Source organism: Glycine max, chromosome 16, assembly GCF_000004515.6.
Source record: "Glycine max cultivar Williams 82 chromosome 16, Glycine_max_v4.0, whole genome shotgun sequence".
Lineage (NCBI taxonomy): Eukaryota > Viridiplantae > Streptophyta > Magnoliopsida > Fabales > Fabaceae > Glycine > Glycine max.
Window position 1 is genome coordinate 2,616,716 of NC_038252.2, and position 15,430 is coordinate 2,632,145.

Sequence of the window (15,430 nt, forward strand, 5' to 3'; positions counted from 1 at the left end):
CCTATGGATGCATTTGTGAACCTGAGTAACCGGTACATCAAAATCATATTAGATTTCGTGGAAATTAATCTATCTCGATTGGCTTAGATTGTCTCAAATTTAATGAATTTCAAACCTGTCTAATCAGGCTCAAACCTTTTTCTTATTTCCCCCTTTTATTTTATTTGTCTTTGAATGTCTTTTCAAAATGATATTGTAAGACTTTTTAAAATATTATAAGACTTTTTTAATTATTCTTGAACCCAAATTTGATTCGATTGGTTCTTTGAGCTAACAAAACCATCAAAATTGATAAGACTTTTTTAATTATTCTTGAAACCATACAACCCCTTAAAATCATTGTAAATTTTATTCTCAGTTTAAATATTATAAGATTAAAAAATACACTGTACCAATTAGATCAAGATTTAATGTTTAAGCGACACAGACACAACCATCTAATTTTACAATTTTAAAAAGTTTTTTTTTTTCTCAGGCAGTACAACAGTACATTAATCTCTCCGAATTTCTCTTTTTCTGTGCAAAAAATACACTATATTTTTTAACATATTTTTTTGTTAAAAAAGTTATGTATATCTCATTTATTTTTAATAAACTTCACACATATTTTTTCATAAAGATTTTTCAACAAGAAAAATGTTAACAATAAAACTTATTGGGAGCTAAAATTTATTAAAAATCACATAATTTTATAAGTTTCATTCAATATTAATGAACTTTTCCAATAATATAAATGGAGGAATAAAAAAAGAAAATATAAATAGTAGTATAAGGGTGTCTTAACGGCGTGAGTCTGCAGTGGGTGTAGTGTAGTAGTTGGCATTACTGTGAGCTCCCGCAGGCAGCAGCAGCACTCATAGAGCTTGCGAGCGAGTGGTCACTTGGCCACAGTTATCGCCGTTTCCCCGCCGAGATCTCTCAATCTCCGACGACTCAGATACCTCTATTAATTTTTGTTCCTCCGGTTAGGTTAGGCTATAATACGTAGTTTTTCCTTATTTATGGCTTCGGAGAATGTGAAGACCGGGGATTCGGCCGTGACGACGATCGTCAATCTCGCCGAGGAGGCCAAGCTCGCCAGGGAAGGCGTCGTCAAGGCTCCCAGCTACGCCCTCGCCAGCATCTGCAAGTCGCTCGTCGCCGGTGGCGTCGCCGGAGGAGTGTCAGTTCCGTTTCTCATTTCCTATTTTTGTTTTTTATTATAAATTTTATTCATATGAATATTTCCTGAGAAAAAAAAAATTATGTAATTGGTTGATTGGAAGTGTTTGTGGTTAATTTCATAGACTGAAGTTTTTGGCTTTTTAATTTCATAGACTGGTTAATGAATTTAATCAATTTATTAATCTGGATTTTTATGTTTTGTCAAATGGATTGAGTATACAATCTGTTGAATATAAACGGTGCTGTTGATTTTGGAAGTCAATGGGTGTGGTTTTATTTTACTTGGATTGGATCACTTGTGATCTGTGAGGAACCACTCACACTCAGTGTTGGGGTTTTGGAATAAGGTTCAGTTTGTTGTGCTTGTATATGCGGTTTATAATGAAATTCACTGGAAAATCTTAATTTTGATGGTAAATTGCCTTGCTAATGTTGTGTTAATATGTGCTAACTTTGAATTTCATTTTCATTTCGGTGAGTGAGATTTAGTTACAATTACAACGACCCATAATCCAATTTTCTTGGAAACTATTTCTTTAACAATAATTCCGGGATCTGTTTTGGTGTTATGTTACGTTAAGTTTTAACCACACCAAACTTTTTTGTGTCTATGCAGGTCACGTACTGCAGTTGCTCCTCTGGAACGATTGAAAATTTTGCTGCAGGTTATTTTATTTAGTGATTTAGATCTACATGGATCAAAGTATACTGTATCCAAGCTTGCTTATTTGGATATATCCTAATTCCTACATATGACATGTCTCTGGTCTCACCATATGCAGGTCCAGAATCCTCATAACATTAAATACAACGGAACAGTACAAGGCCTAAAATATATATGGAGAACTGAAGGATTCCGTGGACTTTTCAAAGGGAATGGTACTAATTGTGCTAGAATTGTCCCTAATTCTGCTGTGAAGTTCTTCAGTTATGAGCAAGCTTCTAAGTAAGTTTTTCTTTAGATACAAAACAATGTGCGGACTGTATTATTGTTTAGTATCTTTTTATTGGTTTTCATTCAGGGGGACTATTATACCAAATACCAATCATCTTCTGCAATCCTCTCTTAATATTTTCCTTTTCCTACATGGTTTTATTTAAATGGGGTTACTCCAGTGGCTAACATTTTTTTAATATTTCAGTGTATCCCAATTCTTATCTCTTAAACTCTGCCTCCTGCTTCTTTATTTTTCTCTTTCTTTTTCTGACCATTCCTTCCTATTATGACAGAGGTATACTGCATCTGTATAAGCAGCAAACTGGAAATGGTATGTTCATGTTTTCTATTTTTTCTTCAAATAATTTGCATTTAGTTAAGATAATTTTTTTAAGTAGAGCAAGGGCATTGATGAATTGGACTGGGAAGCTCTGCTTTCTGGAAAATTCTGCATTTGGTTATTGTTCCTGTACTTATATCCACTATGGAGACACTGGCTGAAACAAACTTCATTTTCTCTTTGAATTGACAAAAACTTTGTTAGTATTAAAACCCTTCTGGTTGTATAATTATATTCTCTTGTGCTTTCTGCAGAGGATGCTCAGCTGACTCCTCTTTTACGCCTTGGAGCTGGAGCTTGTGCTGGAATAATTGCTATGTCTGCAACTTATCCAATGGATATGGTTCGAGGCAGGATTACTGTGCAGGTACTTTTTTTTTTTCCTTTCATTTTTATTTTTACCAAATGCTTGCTTTTCTTGTTGTGAGCTAGAATGGTAGCTGAAAATGCATAAAGAAAATAAATCTTATAATAATCGTAAAATTAAATGGAGAAAAAATTATGTTCAGTGTATCCATGTTTTTGTGGTTTTCATTGTTTATAGAAACTCTGAAAGTTCATTGCCTTTTATTTGCAGACTGAGGCATCCCCATATCAGTACAGAGGAATGTTTCATGCTTTGTCTACTGTGCTCAGGGAAGAAGGTGCTCGTGCTTTATATAAGGGTTGGCTTCCTTCAGTTATTGGAGTTGTGAGTAATATTCTCATAATATATTTTCTCTTTATAAAGATGATGATTATGCTTATGATCCTGAAGATGGATTATAACAAATGCAAACATGCTTTAATTACAATCTTCATGGGAATTGGGAACTGAACTTCTGCTTAGACTGCTTGGTATAGTTATATGCATCTTATATTTCCTCCTTTATCTTTTTATTGTGAACAATCAGTTAACACATGCTTGAACCTGTTTACTTTTTTAAAAAGTGATTTTTAACTGTTAAACACTTAATCAATGGCTTAAGTGGGTTGATCTTTTTTTACAATTTACTTAGATTTTTAAAATAGTTTCAAACAAAATTTAAGTCAAACTATATCAGTCAGGTTACACCTAATATTCATGCAATTAAATTTATAGGGATCTAAAAGTTTACTGTTCTGCAATGTTCTCTGCATTCTTTATGCTTCAGAAATCAGAACTATAATGGATTATTGGACTGAGTCATATTATAATTTTGCATAGAATCAAACCCTCTTCTTGGGTGCTTCAGTCAGAATTAATACTCTCGTTCTCTTTTCCGCAGATTCCTTATGTAGGTCTCAACTTTGCTGTCTATGAGTCTCTGAAAGATTATTTAATTAAATCCAACCCATTTGATCTAGTTGAAAATTCTGAGTTGAGTGTGACAACACGCCTGGCTTGTGGTGCTGCTGCTGGAACTGTTGGACAAACTGTTGCTTACCCTCTTGATGTTATTCGTCGAAGAATGCAGATGGTTGGTTGGAACCACGCTGCTTCTGTTCTAACTGGTGATGGAAGAGGCAAAGTCCCACTTGAATACACTGGAATGATTGATGCATTCAGAAAAACTGTTCAGCACGAGGGATTTGGTGCATTATACAAGGGTCTGGTGCCCAACTCTGTAAAGGTTATTCTTCATCTTATGCTCATGATCTGTTCTATCAAAATTGTATTGACTTTTTCTTGTCTGAAAAAGAAGGCTTGCATTTCCTACCATCACTTTAGAATCTAGATTCTAGAGTGATATATTACTGTTATAATGTCACTAGAAAGGCTGAAAAACCTCTGTTATAATAAGCTTGCTTGATTAGCCAAAAGCCAAGATTGCAACACTCATTGCTTTGGTTGAGCCACATATTGAATTATTGATACTATATACTAGTTGATGGTTGGTTCCAGATTAAGATAACTGAAGACATGCACACTAGCTAAACTCATAGGATTGTTTACAAATTTTTTTACTGTATGCATGATCTCAAAATTTTGGGTTGCTGTTGAATTTCTTTACTAGTGTTCAAGCACCATGCACAGAGATCGTTGAGTAGATAGTTCCATTTGTTTAATGAAACTACCTAATGGTCCTTTCAAGCTTGGTGTTTAAATTTTTTATCATTTCCCTTGCACTTTAGTCTTTGCAGTGTTAAAAGAACTTGTATATTTTGTTAAATAAATTTACCTGAAATTATTGTTTAATGGCCTTGTTTTTGTTTATAGCATTCTTTAACTCATTTGATGTTTTGCAGGTGGTCCCATCGATAGCAATTGCATTCGTAACATATGAGGTTGTGAAAGACGTTTTAGGAGTTGAGATCAGAATATCCGACTAAAGTTTGATAACCACACATCTGTTCACCTGGTGTGGTTTTTCATTTTTTTTCTTTTTTGTAGGCAAGGGGATGCAGAGATGGTTACTTACAGTTATTTTCTTGTTTTTCATCTCTCCAAGGATGAGTTTAGAAACTCTTAGAGATAGTGTCCATAAATTTATTCCCTTGTTCTATTCGTTTTCCTTGTTCTATTTGTCCATAATAAGTGTTGTGGAAAAACAATGCAAGGACATATCTTCCTAGCTTTCTGCACTAGTTGAGAAAGCATTTTTCTTAGTGGATTTTGCATCAACTTAAATTTTTTAGTGGAATTATTAGTTTTGAATGATTTCATTACAGCGTATGCTGCTGTGACAATGTTTATTACTCTTCTTTTGGGAGTCAATTAGAAATAGCAGGGTTGGACGAACACTTTATTTCTGTTTTGTGTTAGCCTTTGAAGTGTAGCGAACACCTTATCTGTCCATTCATGTTCAAACTGAATTTTGTTTCCCAAACTATTCAGCATTCTAAGTCAAAGCTAGAATATCAAGTTGAAACTATTTAGCCATATATTCTAATACTTTTTTTAGGGTTACAAACACTATAATTACTTAATTAGTAACTAGGTAATAGGGACAAGTAGTCAATTCCTCTCTTTCATTTCTAGTCTAATACGTGTACATTGTTTGGTTACTTTGGTATTACGATTGCATGATGAATAACAACTGAAATGCACGATGTCAGATGACATCGTGGGCACAGGAGTTAACTTTTTGGTGCCGGCGTGTCCTCATCCTCTTCCCTCTGATGAACCACAGCTTCTGATGCTATTGGTATAACTTGATGTAGGCCAACATTTGAAAACAAATTTTGTAGAAACATCCATTTTTCTCTGTTGATTTATAATCCTCCGCAGTAAAAGTTTATTGTGGTTGAAACTTGACTTGAATTTTATATGAACTTTTTTTTAGTTCAAACTCAACTTGCTTGATTCAAGTGTGTAATCAACTCGATTCAATTTCTTAACTCGATTAAATTTAAATTATACTCTATATTTATTCTGCAAATGACGCGGCCTTAATTAGATACCATGTTTTCTTTACTCATGCATTCTTGAAACTTATTTGTTAAAAAACATTTTTTTAATAAAATTAGTAAATTTTCACTTTTTTTTAGTGTGTTTGTTTAAATAGTTTTTGCATAAATAATGTGTGTAAGCACGCACACTTAAATAATATATTTTGTATTATAAATTCATACTGTCGACTTTTTAATTATTTCCAAATTATTATTTTTGTATGAAATAAATAAATATAAAGTAATTTATATTTAAGAGTTAAAAGAATTGAATCGAGTGGACTGCACGCTTGAATTAAGTTGAGTTTAAACTATAAAAAAAGTTCATATCAAATTTAAGTTAAGTTTCAAACACAATAAATTTTTATTGAGTTTAGTTTCATTTGACTTTGCTCATTTTCAGCCTTACATAAAGCATATACTTTACATAAAGCATATATCTTTTTCTTTCTAAAAGTATTTGTGCAATTACCATCTAAAAGACAACTATTTATTTCTTGTATTGGTGGTAGTTTAGTATCATGAATATTTATTATGATTTTATTTCTACTTTCTTTACTTCTTTATGCTTTTGTTACATACAAGATAATTAAGATTAAAAATGAATCAAGTCGAATCAGGTTAGATCTTGTTCAACTAATTTAATAAGAGTTGATTTGAATAAAAACTTAACTCAAGTTCCATGATTTTTTTGTTAGTTTTAAATTAACACAATTAAAACTTACATTCAACTCAGTTTAACTCGTTTATGGATTCAATTTTAATTTTTTTTTTATATTTTTATTTATTTCATACAAAATAAAAACCAATATAGTATAATAAAATATATTATTATATATACATCATATAAAATTCAAATTGATTCATGAATCATCGATGGAGCTAAACTATACACAGTTTAAATTCAACTTATTTATTAACAAGCTATGTTTTTAATTCAATTTCAGCTCACCCAATTTCAAACCAAATTAAACGAATCAATCATTAAATAGAATATCTAACTATGTCCATTCGTTCATTGTCAATTTTAAGTATAATTATGAACTACAAATGAAAAGAGAATTATTTTACTATAAATCATTATTTAAATAATTTTTTCTTTTACACCGCGCGACACGATTTAGAGGTTGCTCTGGACTCTGGTGGTGGATGTGGCGACAAGAGGAGCCACGACACACAACTCCAGAAATATTCACGGCACGTGCAAAGTAGGACCCACCAAACTGTTGTAAACCTCTTCTTTGCTTTGACGCTAATGTTGACATTAATTACAATCAGACCAGTGCCGCCACAGGCACATGCAACCACAACAGCATTAATCTTAATACTCTCAAACTAAACACTCTTAAGTTTATTTTCCCCCTAATTCTATTATCCTATTTTTCTCTCTTGTACCAAAACAAAGCATTAATCTTAACACTTTTTTGTTGTTGTGCTATATAACTATGATATTTAATTATTTATATTGGATAGAGTAAGTAAATGTTTTTTTTCTTACTTATAAGACATGTTTTAGAAACAACCAAAAATTTCTATAAACATTTAACACCGACACCAAGCCAAATAAAACTATATATGTGGACCAGTTATTGAAGTTCAAACCTAAACTCCCACAATATTTACAACTGCTATAAAGAAATATATGTTAACTTTAAATGATGGCATTAAACCTTCTTGTCTTGAGTAATCTGTTGCCTATCTTCCGCGTAATTAACGTTCCAAATAGGATGAGATTCTAAGCAACTAGGCTAATGAAAAAGACTATACCAACCTCTAATTACATCCATAAAAAAACTTCAACAAATTATTTTTTTAAAGAAAGGTTAAATCAATGACGTAGTCATATAAAAAATAAAATAATTTAGGAGAATTAACCTTAACAAAACATTAAAAAATTGATTCATAAGATTTTTTTTTTGATCCCATAAAAAATAATAACATAAATTAAATATTTCTTTTCTAACACAATTTATGTCATGCTAAAAAATCAATAATTTAAACTCAATTACTTAAATAAGATATACAAATAAAAAAAAATATTAATTCATACTATATTTAAATTCGTGTAGTTGGCGGCGGCAGAAGCAAAATAAATATCGTGGAAGTACTTTTCACCTCAGACGTGGACAGTCCTATATGCTCCGAAGCTAATTAGTGAAAAAAGAAAAATTATTAAATTGTGTCCATAATAATTATGATAAATATCTGACAAACAACCCAAGCTTTGTTCTGAATTGAAGCATTTATTGGTTTTCGTTATGTATCACTTGTCAGTGTTGTGGACATTGGACAAGATATTTTTCCCTGCAAGCAAAGAACTCTTTTGAGGTAACCAACCAAACAAAACCATGCTCTTTATCTGTTCCATTTTATCCATTGCTCTCTGATCTCTCCATTTCTCATACTACTTATTGTACTTTCTGTGTTCATTGGTACTATATGTTTTGTTGCTTCACACACTCTATAGTTCCATGTTAGCAAAATGGTTCACTTCATATTTTGTTATCCAACATGCCAATTGTGTTTCTTGTTATAAAAAAATTGAATAGCTTCAATAAATCTATGTATGATTATGCCACCCTTTTGGAAATTTTAGAGAAAAAAGGGAAATTTGGCACCCCATTTGTGTTGTCTGACAATAATGGAGCCCAGGATTAAGTATTTTCTTCTTCTAAGAGTATGTTCTAGGTTTTCACTTTTCAATCATATTCATAATTTGTCACTTTATGCTGAGGTTTTTTCTATGATTGTATCTAACTATTTATTGTAATCTCATTGAATCTAAATTTTCTTGTTGCAGGTCTTTCAAATTGATTGAAGGGACTTTTGTGAATTTTGCCAGAAGACATGGCTACTGCAAATGGTGGAACTGGAGCTGAGAAGCACAAGAGGAAAACTAATGATCCTTTTCTTAAGCAAGGGGGACACCAACTCATGCCAAGATCACCTAGATTGTGCACACCTATTCGGAAGGAATGGCCGGAGAGTTTTCCGAATGACAATGTGATTGGTAATGAGGATAATGGTTTGAATAGATATATTACTTCCTTAGCTGGATCTGGACCTCCTGGTACTAGTTTTTGCTCCTCAATAGATTCTGAACACATTGTTGAAGAGTTGCCTGTTAGGAATTATAAGAACCCGAATTATTTGACTATTGAGTCTAAGTATAATAGATTGAGTAGAGAAATTGTCCCCAAGGTTGAGGAACAGATACCACTCAGATTAAGCAAAGGACTCAAGGGAATTGATTCTGAATTTTGGGGCCTGAAGTCTCTTCCTGGCAAGAGTGTAAATCATGACTCACTGAATGTCTCAGAAGGTAGAAGCAATATGGGCAAGGCTATCATCTCAAACAATGCACATCTAATTAGCAGTATAACTCAGAGTACTTCATCTGCATATAATTATCCTCAATTGATTGTAAAGCAAACAAAGAAGGGAAAGGGGATTATTTGTGAAGATTTAAACCAAAGCTTCAGTACTGGAGGAGCACTTAACAGCCAAGAGGATGAGAAACCTGCTTTTGCAGCTAAGTTTCAATCCGAGACACTGGTGAGATCAAATGTTGATGAGAATAAGCCTTTATTGGAAGGAACTTTCTTGTCTGGTAGCAAAGGACTCAACTTAAGAGAGTGGCTGAAGTCTGAAGGACATAAAGTAAATAAATCAGGAAGGATTCGTATATTTAAGCAGGTATTGGAATTGGTTGATTTTGAACACTCTCAAGGACTCGTCTTGCTAGACTTTCGACCATCTTGTTTCACTTTATTGCCTTCAAGTAAAATTAAGTATATTGGTTCATATGGCCAACAAGAGTTAGATGATGAAGTCATGACATGTAATGTGACTAGGAAAAGGCCTTTGGAACAGAACACCTGTGCTTGCCAGAGTTTGAGTACAAAGCAACAAAAGCTCTGTGAGGAGACAGGATCTTCGAGGCAGCAGCATCACGGTACCAGTATTCATGGCTGCCGGATGACAGTAAATCAAACTGACTCAGACACAAACAGACCTGTGGAATCAAAGAGTAAAGAAAGTCTATGCCAAAATAATTCTATTTGTACTGAAGAAAAGCAGTTTATGTCTGCATTTATTAAGTTAGAAGAGAAGTGGTATTGTAGTCCAGAAGTGCTCAACGATGGAGTATGCATGTTGTCATCAAATATTTATAGTCTTGGAGTTCTCCTTTTTGAGGTAAGCAAACAATTTGTTTCACACATTGTTACTTTTCATAAAGCTTTATCCTGTATTCGTATTATTTTTTCTTGATAGCCAGCCAAATTATTTTGTTGGACTACATTAACAAAACTAACCATAGAGCTTTAATATACATCATTGTTCATTTTTTTTCCAATATGTTAATGAAATGATATGAGATTTTGGTTGCTGCAACCTAGCAAGAAATTACTTTCAAGTAAGACATATCTGTTTGACATATCATGCCAAACCTTAGGAAATGATATTGAAACATGAGTTATGGAGTTTTAAATTTTCTGGACTAGAGTTGTTAAGTATGTTGATTTTTTAAAACTATTTCAGTTGCTTTTAATCATACTCAAAGATTAACTATTTAAATATGTTAATCTTTTTAACATTTAAGTGGATGATTCTCTCAGTTGCTGTGCAATATTGAGCCATGGGAGGCGCATTCAACTGCGATGTTGGATTTGTGTCAGAGAATCTTACCACCTAAATTTCTAGCAGAAAATCCGAAGGAAGCTGGCTTTTGTCTTTGGCTTTTGCATCCTGAACCTTCTTCTCGCCCCAATGCCAGGTGATGTAATATGCTGCTTTTCTTATGTTTGCTGATATCTTTCTGTCTCATTCGAATCTGTAAGGTTTCTTACTCAAGTGCATTCTCAGTGTCATCTTCAATGGCTTCATGATGGATGATGATAGTCGTGATATAATGATATTGAGGGGAATTTAGGGTACCATGTGAATAAATTAAAGTTTTTACCATGCTTTTGTCTGGCCATGCATATGATTGAGTAGTGCTAACTGCACAAGCCTGTCGCTATATTAGTCTAAGGAGCAATGTATGTAGTACTGCAAAGTTTTGATTGCTATAGTTGTGTAACTAGCATTATTCCATTTGGTTACATCAATTACGTACAGCTCTAGTTATTAACTTTTATCAGTAGTCACAAGTACTTTCTAAATTCTGTGTGAAACTCGTTAATACAATAATGTTGCTTGCTTGATGCTCTTACTGTACAACACAGCTCATAGACAATAAATAGAAGCTCATTATTGACTTGATTTGATAGCGAGAATGCTATTAGTCTTATTACTCATAATGTTTGACAAAACAGAGAAAAGTTCTAAAATGGCTTTAAGCTCCAAAAAACTGGATCAAGTATCCATTTGTGTAAATGTGACTAGGAAACAGTTGCTGATTACTGCATTTTGTTTAGTTTCCTTTGTTAAGAGCATGCTATGCAGGTGCTAATCACTTTTTAGTTTTGACATTTCTTTATTTTTCAGATTACATTCTAGATCCTTATGCTAATTAATTTTGGCCATTTGCACCTACGACTTCTTGGCTCTTTGTAAATGAAAATACCTGTCAGAAAAACAACTTCATTTCTTCTATTTCCTTAATATGTTTAAATAATCATTGGCTAAAAGAATATTCATATAGATCTTGAAGGGCATCTCGTTTTTTTTATAGTCTTGTAATTCTCTTTTTATGTATAACAGAATGATTTTAGAGTCAGAAGTTATGCGTGAATCAGAGGAATCAAATTCTGTAGATGATGTTGGAATATCTGATGACGAGGCTGAAACAGAGCAATTACTAGATTTTCTAATTTTAATCAAAGAAGCAAAGAAAAAACGGGAAGCGAAGCTGGAAGAAGAGCTAAATTTATTGAATGAAGATATTAAGGAGGTAGAAAAAAGTTATTCATTTGTGACAGATTCAGTATTTCCTTTGGTGCAAATGAACAATCCTGAAGTGAGAGGAGACAATTTATATTTTCAAGATCCTTCCGGTTCAGACATTAGTAGATCCATTCGAAGGTCATTTGGTGATGAAGAAAGATTTATGAGTAATCTAAATCAGCTAGAGAATTCTTACTTTTCCATGAGATTCCGAGTGCTGCCAAAAGAGGCTTCATCTGTTTCAAGCAATGAAAAAAATGTGATGGAAAGTAGATGGAGGTTGCCTCAAGTAGAGAATGTTAATAAGGAGTCTAGAAGAATTCAGAGTTCTGTTGGTTGTGTAGGATCCTTCTTTGAAGGTTTATGCAAGTTTGCTCGTTACAGCAAGTTTGAAGAGTGTGGCAGATTAAGAAATAGAGATCTGCTTAGTTCTGCCAATGTAATGTGTGCTCTAAGTTTTGACCGTGATGAGGATCACATTGCAGCAGGAGGAGTTTCAAAGAAAATCAAGATTTTCGACCTTAATGCTATTGCAAGCGATTCTGTTGACATCCAGTACCCAGTAATTGAGATGTCAAATAAATCAAAGCTTAGTTGTGTGTGCTGGAACACTTACATTAAAAATCATCTGGCATCTACTGACTATGATGGTGCAGTTCAGGTGTGTAATCCTTTGCAACATTAGAACTATAATTCACGAAAGTTTAAATATGTTTTTAGTTCAAGCAAATATAGCAAATATTTGTTTGTCCTTACAAAGTTTTGTTGGTTTTAGACCTCATAATTTTCTTTTAAAATAGTCCTTCTCATCATTTAATGATGATATGATATACATCTAGACATGCCACGTCAGCGAAATGGTGTATGACGTGACATGTTTAGATGCATAACACGTCGATTAAAGGGACTACTTTAAAAACTTTTATAGTTTATTAAGACTAAAACTAACAATTTTTTTACAGGTATACATACATACACATATATATATATATATAAAACCTTGATGAAAACTAATTTTAGTCTTGTCCTTTCATTCACACCAACCAAGCTTTCATTGCTTTTGCTATTGACTATTTCTTAGGTTTCATTGACATTAATAACATAACTTGTATGGATGAATTCAGATGTGGGATGCAGACACGGGTCAGCCATTGTCTCAATACATGGAGCACCAAAAGAGAGCTTGGTCTGTTCACTTTTCTCTGTCAGACCCAAAAATGTTTGCTAGTGGAAGTGATGACTGCTCTGTCAAACTGTGGAGTATCAGCGAGGCATGCTTTTTTTTTTATGCATTTTAATAGCAAATTATTACTAACACATAACATATTGGTATTTATACTATTTGAAGTTATACAGTAGAATTTTCTTCATGTTCTTTTGCCCCTTCCCTGGAAAATAATAAAGAATAATATGAAAAGAAACATAACTATGTGATAGAGAAGGAACAGTTGAATGCCTTTGCTTCAGAGCAAGTAACAATTGTCTCAAATGCTATTGTTTTTGCAGAGAAATTCTCTGGGAACCATATGGAAACCTGCCAATATATGCTGTGTTCAGTTCTCTGCTTACTCAACAAATCTTCTATTTTTTGGATCAGCTGATTACAAGGTTTATGGTTATGATCTTCGTCACACTAGAATTCCTTGGTGCACATTAGCTGGTCATGGCAAAGCTGTTAGCTATGTAAAATTTATAGATTCTGAAGCAGTTGTCTCTGCTTCCACTGACAACTCTTTAAAGCTTTGGGACCTGAACAAAACCAGCTCTTCTGGTTTGTCATCTGATGCTTGTGCCATGACCTTTAAAGGTCATAGTAATGAAAAGGTTGGTTTCTCTACACATTTAACCTCACTTTTTTGTCTTTTGCTTGTTCTGATTTGTTTATAGTTCATGATTCTCATCATCTTCTTTTTCTTGTTCTCCAGAATTTCGTGGGATTATCTGTTTTGGATGGATACATTGCATGTGGTTCAGAATCTAATGAGGTATAGCTTTTATTTTATCATAACATTGACTTTGAAATATTAGTCTGATTTCTGCCTCCCTTGAATGCTGGTTGTCATGAGACCGGCAAAATATTTCACATCCTGCACTACATGTGGGCAAGGAAACTAGTCCTTTAATTTGTTGGGTTATTCTCTTTTGGGTTACTTGATGATTATTTAGTAGCCTGATCATAAATGGAGTTACATATAGACTAATCTCACTTAGCATTGTTATTGCTTTCATCATTCACATGATTAGATGCTTTTGTTCATCAATAAATGATCTTGCTAATCTCACAAAACATCAAGCTTTGTTATTGCAATCGTGATGGATTGTTTTTTGTGGATACAGCCAATTTTTTTGACTGGTGATTAGTTCATAGGTTTAACTTCAAGCCAAGGTTGAGCACATTGAATGTAGTAGCTACCATTTTATCTGTTTTGGAACACCAAGTTTATCATTTATACAAATTGAAGATGCTTGGAGTTCATATATAGGTCCTGTACCTAATTTAATGTGTACAATTAGAGAATATTAGTATCATCCGTTCTAAAAACATCATGCTAATGTTATTTATGGGAGCTTCCTACTCTTAATTGAATTTTCCAGCAAATGAGGGATACCAAGATACAAATTCTAATTCATTTTAAACATTTCTCCCTTTCAGGTGTACTGTTATCACAAATCACTGCCTGTGCCAATTGCTACTCATAAATTTGAGTCAATTGATCACATTTCTGGTCATCTAAATAGTGGTGATAATAATGGACAGTTTGTTTCTAGTGTTTGCTGGAGAAAGAAATCTAACATGCTTGTTGCTGCCAACTCAGTTGGAATTGTGAAACTATTGCAGATGGTCTGACAGAAAAGAGAAAATATTTGGTTAACATTTAAGCCTGAAAAGCTATTCATTTCCTGACTCGATAATATTTTGATTTAGTATACCTGTCAGAAGACTAGTTCTTTATTCAGGCTTCAATGATTAATAGGGTATAAAGCTTAAATGGGTTCACCATTTGGCATTGCTTCTGAGGCAAGCATCAATGTACAATTGTGAACCAAAGTAAGCTGAACAAGAAATGTACATAGCATGTACAAATGTAGGCTTTTGAACTGAAGCACTGATGAAGCTGGAGCATGCAAGTCTCTCTCAAATGCGGTATTGCACGTTACTAGTGGTTTTCTCTAATGTCTGATCCATTACTTCTGTATATAGCACGCCCTCCTAAGCAGAGATACATACTAATTACCTTTACTTTCAGATCACTTTTAGTTTCTCGGAAAAGTACAGGAGATGATCTATGCTTTGCATTTACTTTGACATATATTAACTGTTGTAGTTAATATGATGGTTCAAATATTAATTTTACGCTTTCATTTAAAATTGTGGACAAGTTGCATCTGCATGTTTATTCTTATTGGCTGCCAACTATGTCACAGAACTTCATTATCAATTACCTGAAAAAGAATATCTCGTTGAAGATTGGTTAAGAATGGGATCTTAGGTAGAACCAAGACTATCAAACTCAGGAATCTACATAGACTCGTGGGAGTTTCATAGACTCAACTCATAAGAATGTACTTCATATAAGAATAATAACAAAATACCTATAGATAACATATCAATTAAACATTTCAACCAAAATACCTATAGATAATATAAATATTAAACATTTCAATGACATCATAAAATAAATTAGTAAATCATAAATTTCACAATACTTAAATAATCAAGTCTATTAATGTATTGCTACTAGATAATA

At 33.1% G+C, this 15,430-nt stretch overlaps 2 protein-coding genes across 4 annotated transcripts; both read left to right on the forward strand.

The window, feature by feature from the left end:
- Positions 1–776: 776 nt before the first annotated feature.
- On the forward strand, positions 777–5,031 carry LOC100809410 (mitochondrial adenine nucleotide transporter ADNT1). The gene is made up of 8 exons (XM_003548465.5): positions 777–1,162; positions 1,781–1,829; positions 1,947–2,110; positions 2,395–2,432; positions 2,696–2,808; positions 3,019–3,132; positions 3,689–4,033; positions 4,650–5,031. The coding sequence occupies exons 1-8, from the start codon at positions 1,002–1,004 to the stop codon at positions 4,731–4,733; spliced, it is 1,068 nt and encodes a 355-aa protein (XP_003548513.1). The 5' UTR covers positions 777–1,001; the 3' UTR covers positions 4,734–5,031.
- Positions 5,032–7,968: 2,937 nt separating this feature from the next.
- On the forward strand, positions 7,969–15,051 carry LOC100802144 (protein SUPPRESSOR OF PHYA-105 1). 3 transcript variants are annotated; one of them, XM_006598855.4, is made up of 8 exons: positions 7,969–8,120; positions 8,593–9,989; positions 10,412–10,569; positions 11,499–12,342; positions 12,806–12,952; positions 13,188–13,505; positions 13,607–13,666; positions 14,335–15,051. In XM_006598855.4, exons 2-8 carry the CDS (start codon positions 8,640–8,642, stop codon positions 14,527–14,529), a joined length of 3,072 nt encoding a protein of 1,023 aa, XP_006598918.1. In that variant the 5' UTR covers positions 7,969–8,120; positions 8,593–8,639; the 3' UTR covers positions 14,530–15,051. The 3 variants fall into 3 exon arrangements, with proteins under 3 accessions (XP_006598918.1, XP_006598919.1, XP_003548426.1); XM_006598856.4 differs by lacking the exon at positions 7,969–8,120 and adding an exon at positions 8,127–8,224; XM_003548378.4 differs by lacking the exon at positions 7,969–8,120 and adding an exon at positions 8,129–8,469.
- The last annotated feature ends 379 nt before the right edge of the window (positions 15,052–15,430 follow it).

What these genes read in the sequence shown, in the direction of transcription:
- LOC100809410 (XM_003548465.5), top strand. Translation starts at nt 1,002, where the DNA reads ATGGCTTCGGAGAATGTGAAGACCGGGGATTCGGCCGTGACGACGATC. An exon ending in GAGGCAGGATTACTGTGCAG is followed by an intron (nt 2,809 to 3,018) that starts GTACTTTTTTTT and finishes TTTTATTTGCAG; the next exon opens with ACTGAGGCATCCCCATATCA. An exon ending in TGGTGCCCAACTCTGTAAAG is followed by an intron (nt 4,034 to 4,649) that starts GTTATTCTTCAT and finishes GATGTTTTGCAG; the next exon opens with GTGGTCCCATCGATAGCAAT.
- LOC100802144 (XM_006598855.4), top strand. Translation starts at nt 8,640, where the DNA reads ATGGCTACTGCAAATGGTGGAACTGGAGCTGAGAAGCACAAGAGGAAA. An exon ending in TCTTCTCGCCCCAATGCCAG is followed by an intron (nt 10,570 to 11,498) that starts GTGATGTAATAT and finishes TATGTATAACAG; the next exon opens with AATGATTTTAGAGTCAGAAG. An exon ending in GTGGTTCAGAATCTAATGAG is followed by an intron (nt 13,667 to 14,334) that starts GTATAGCTTTTA and finishes TCTCCCTTTCAG; the next exon opens with GTGTACTGTTATCACAAATC.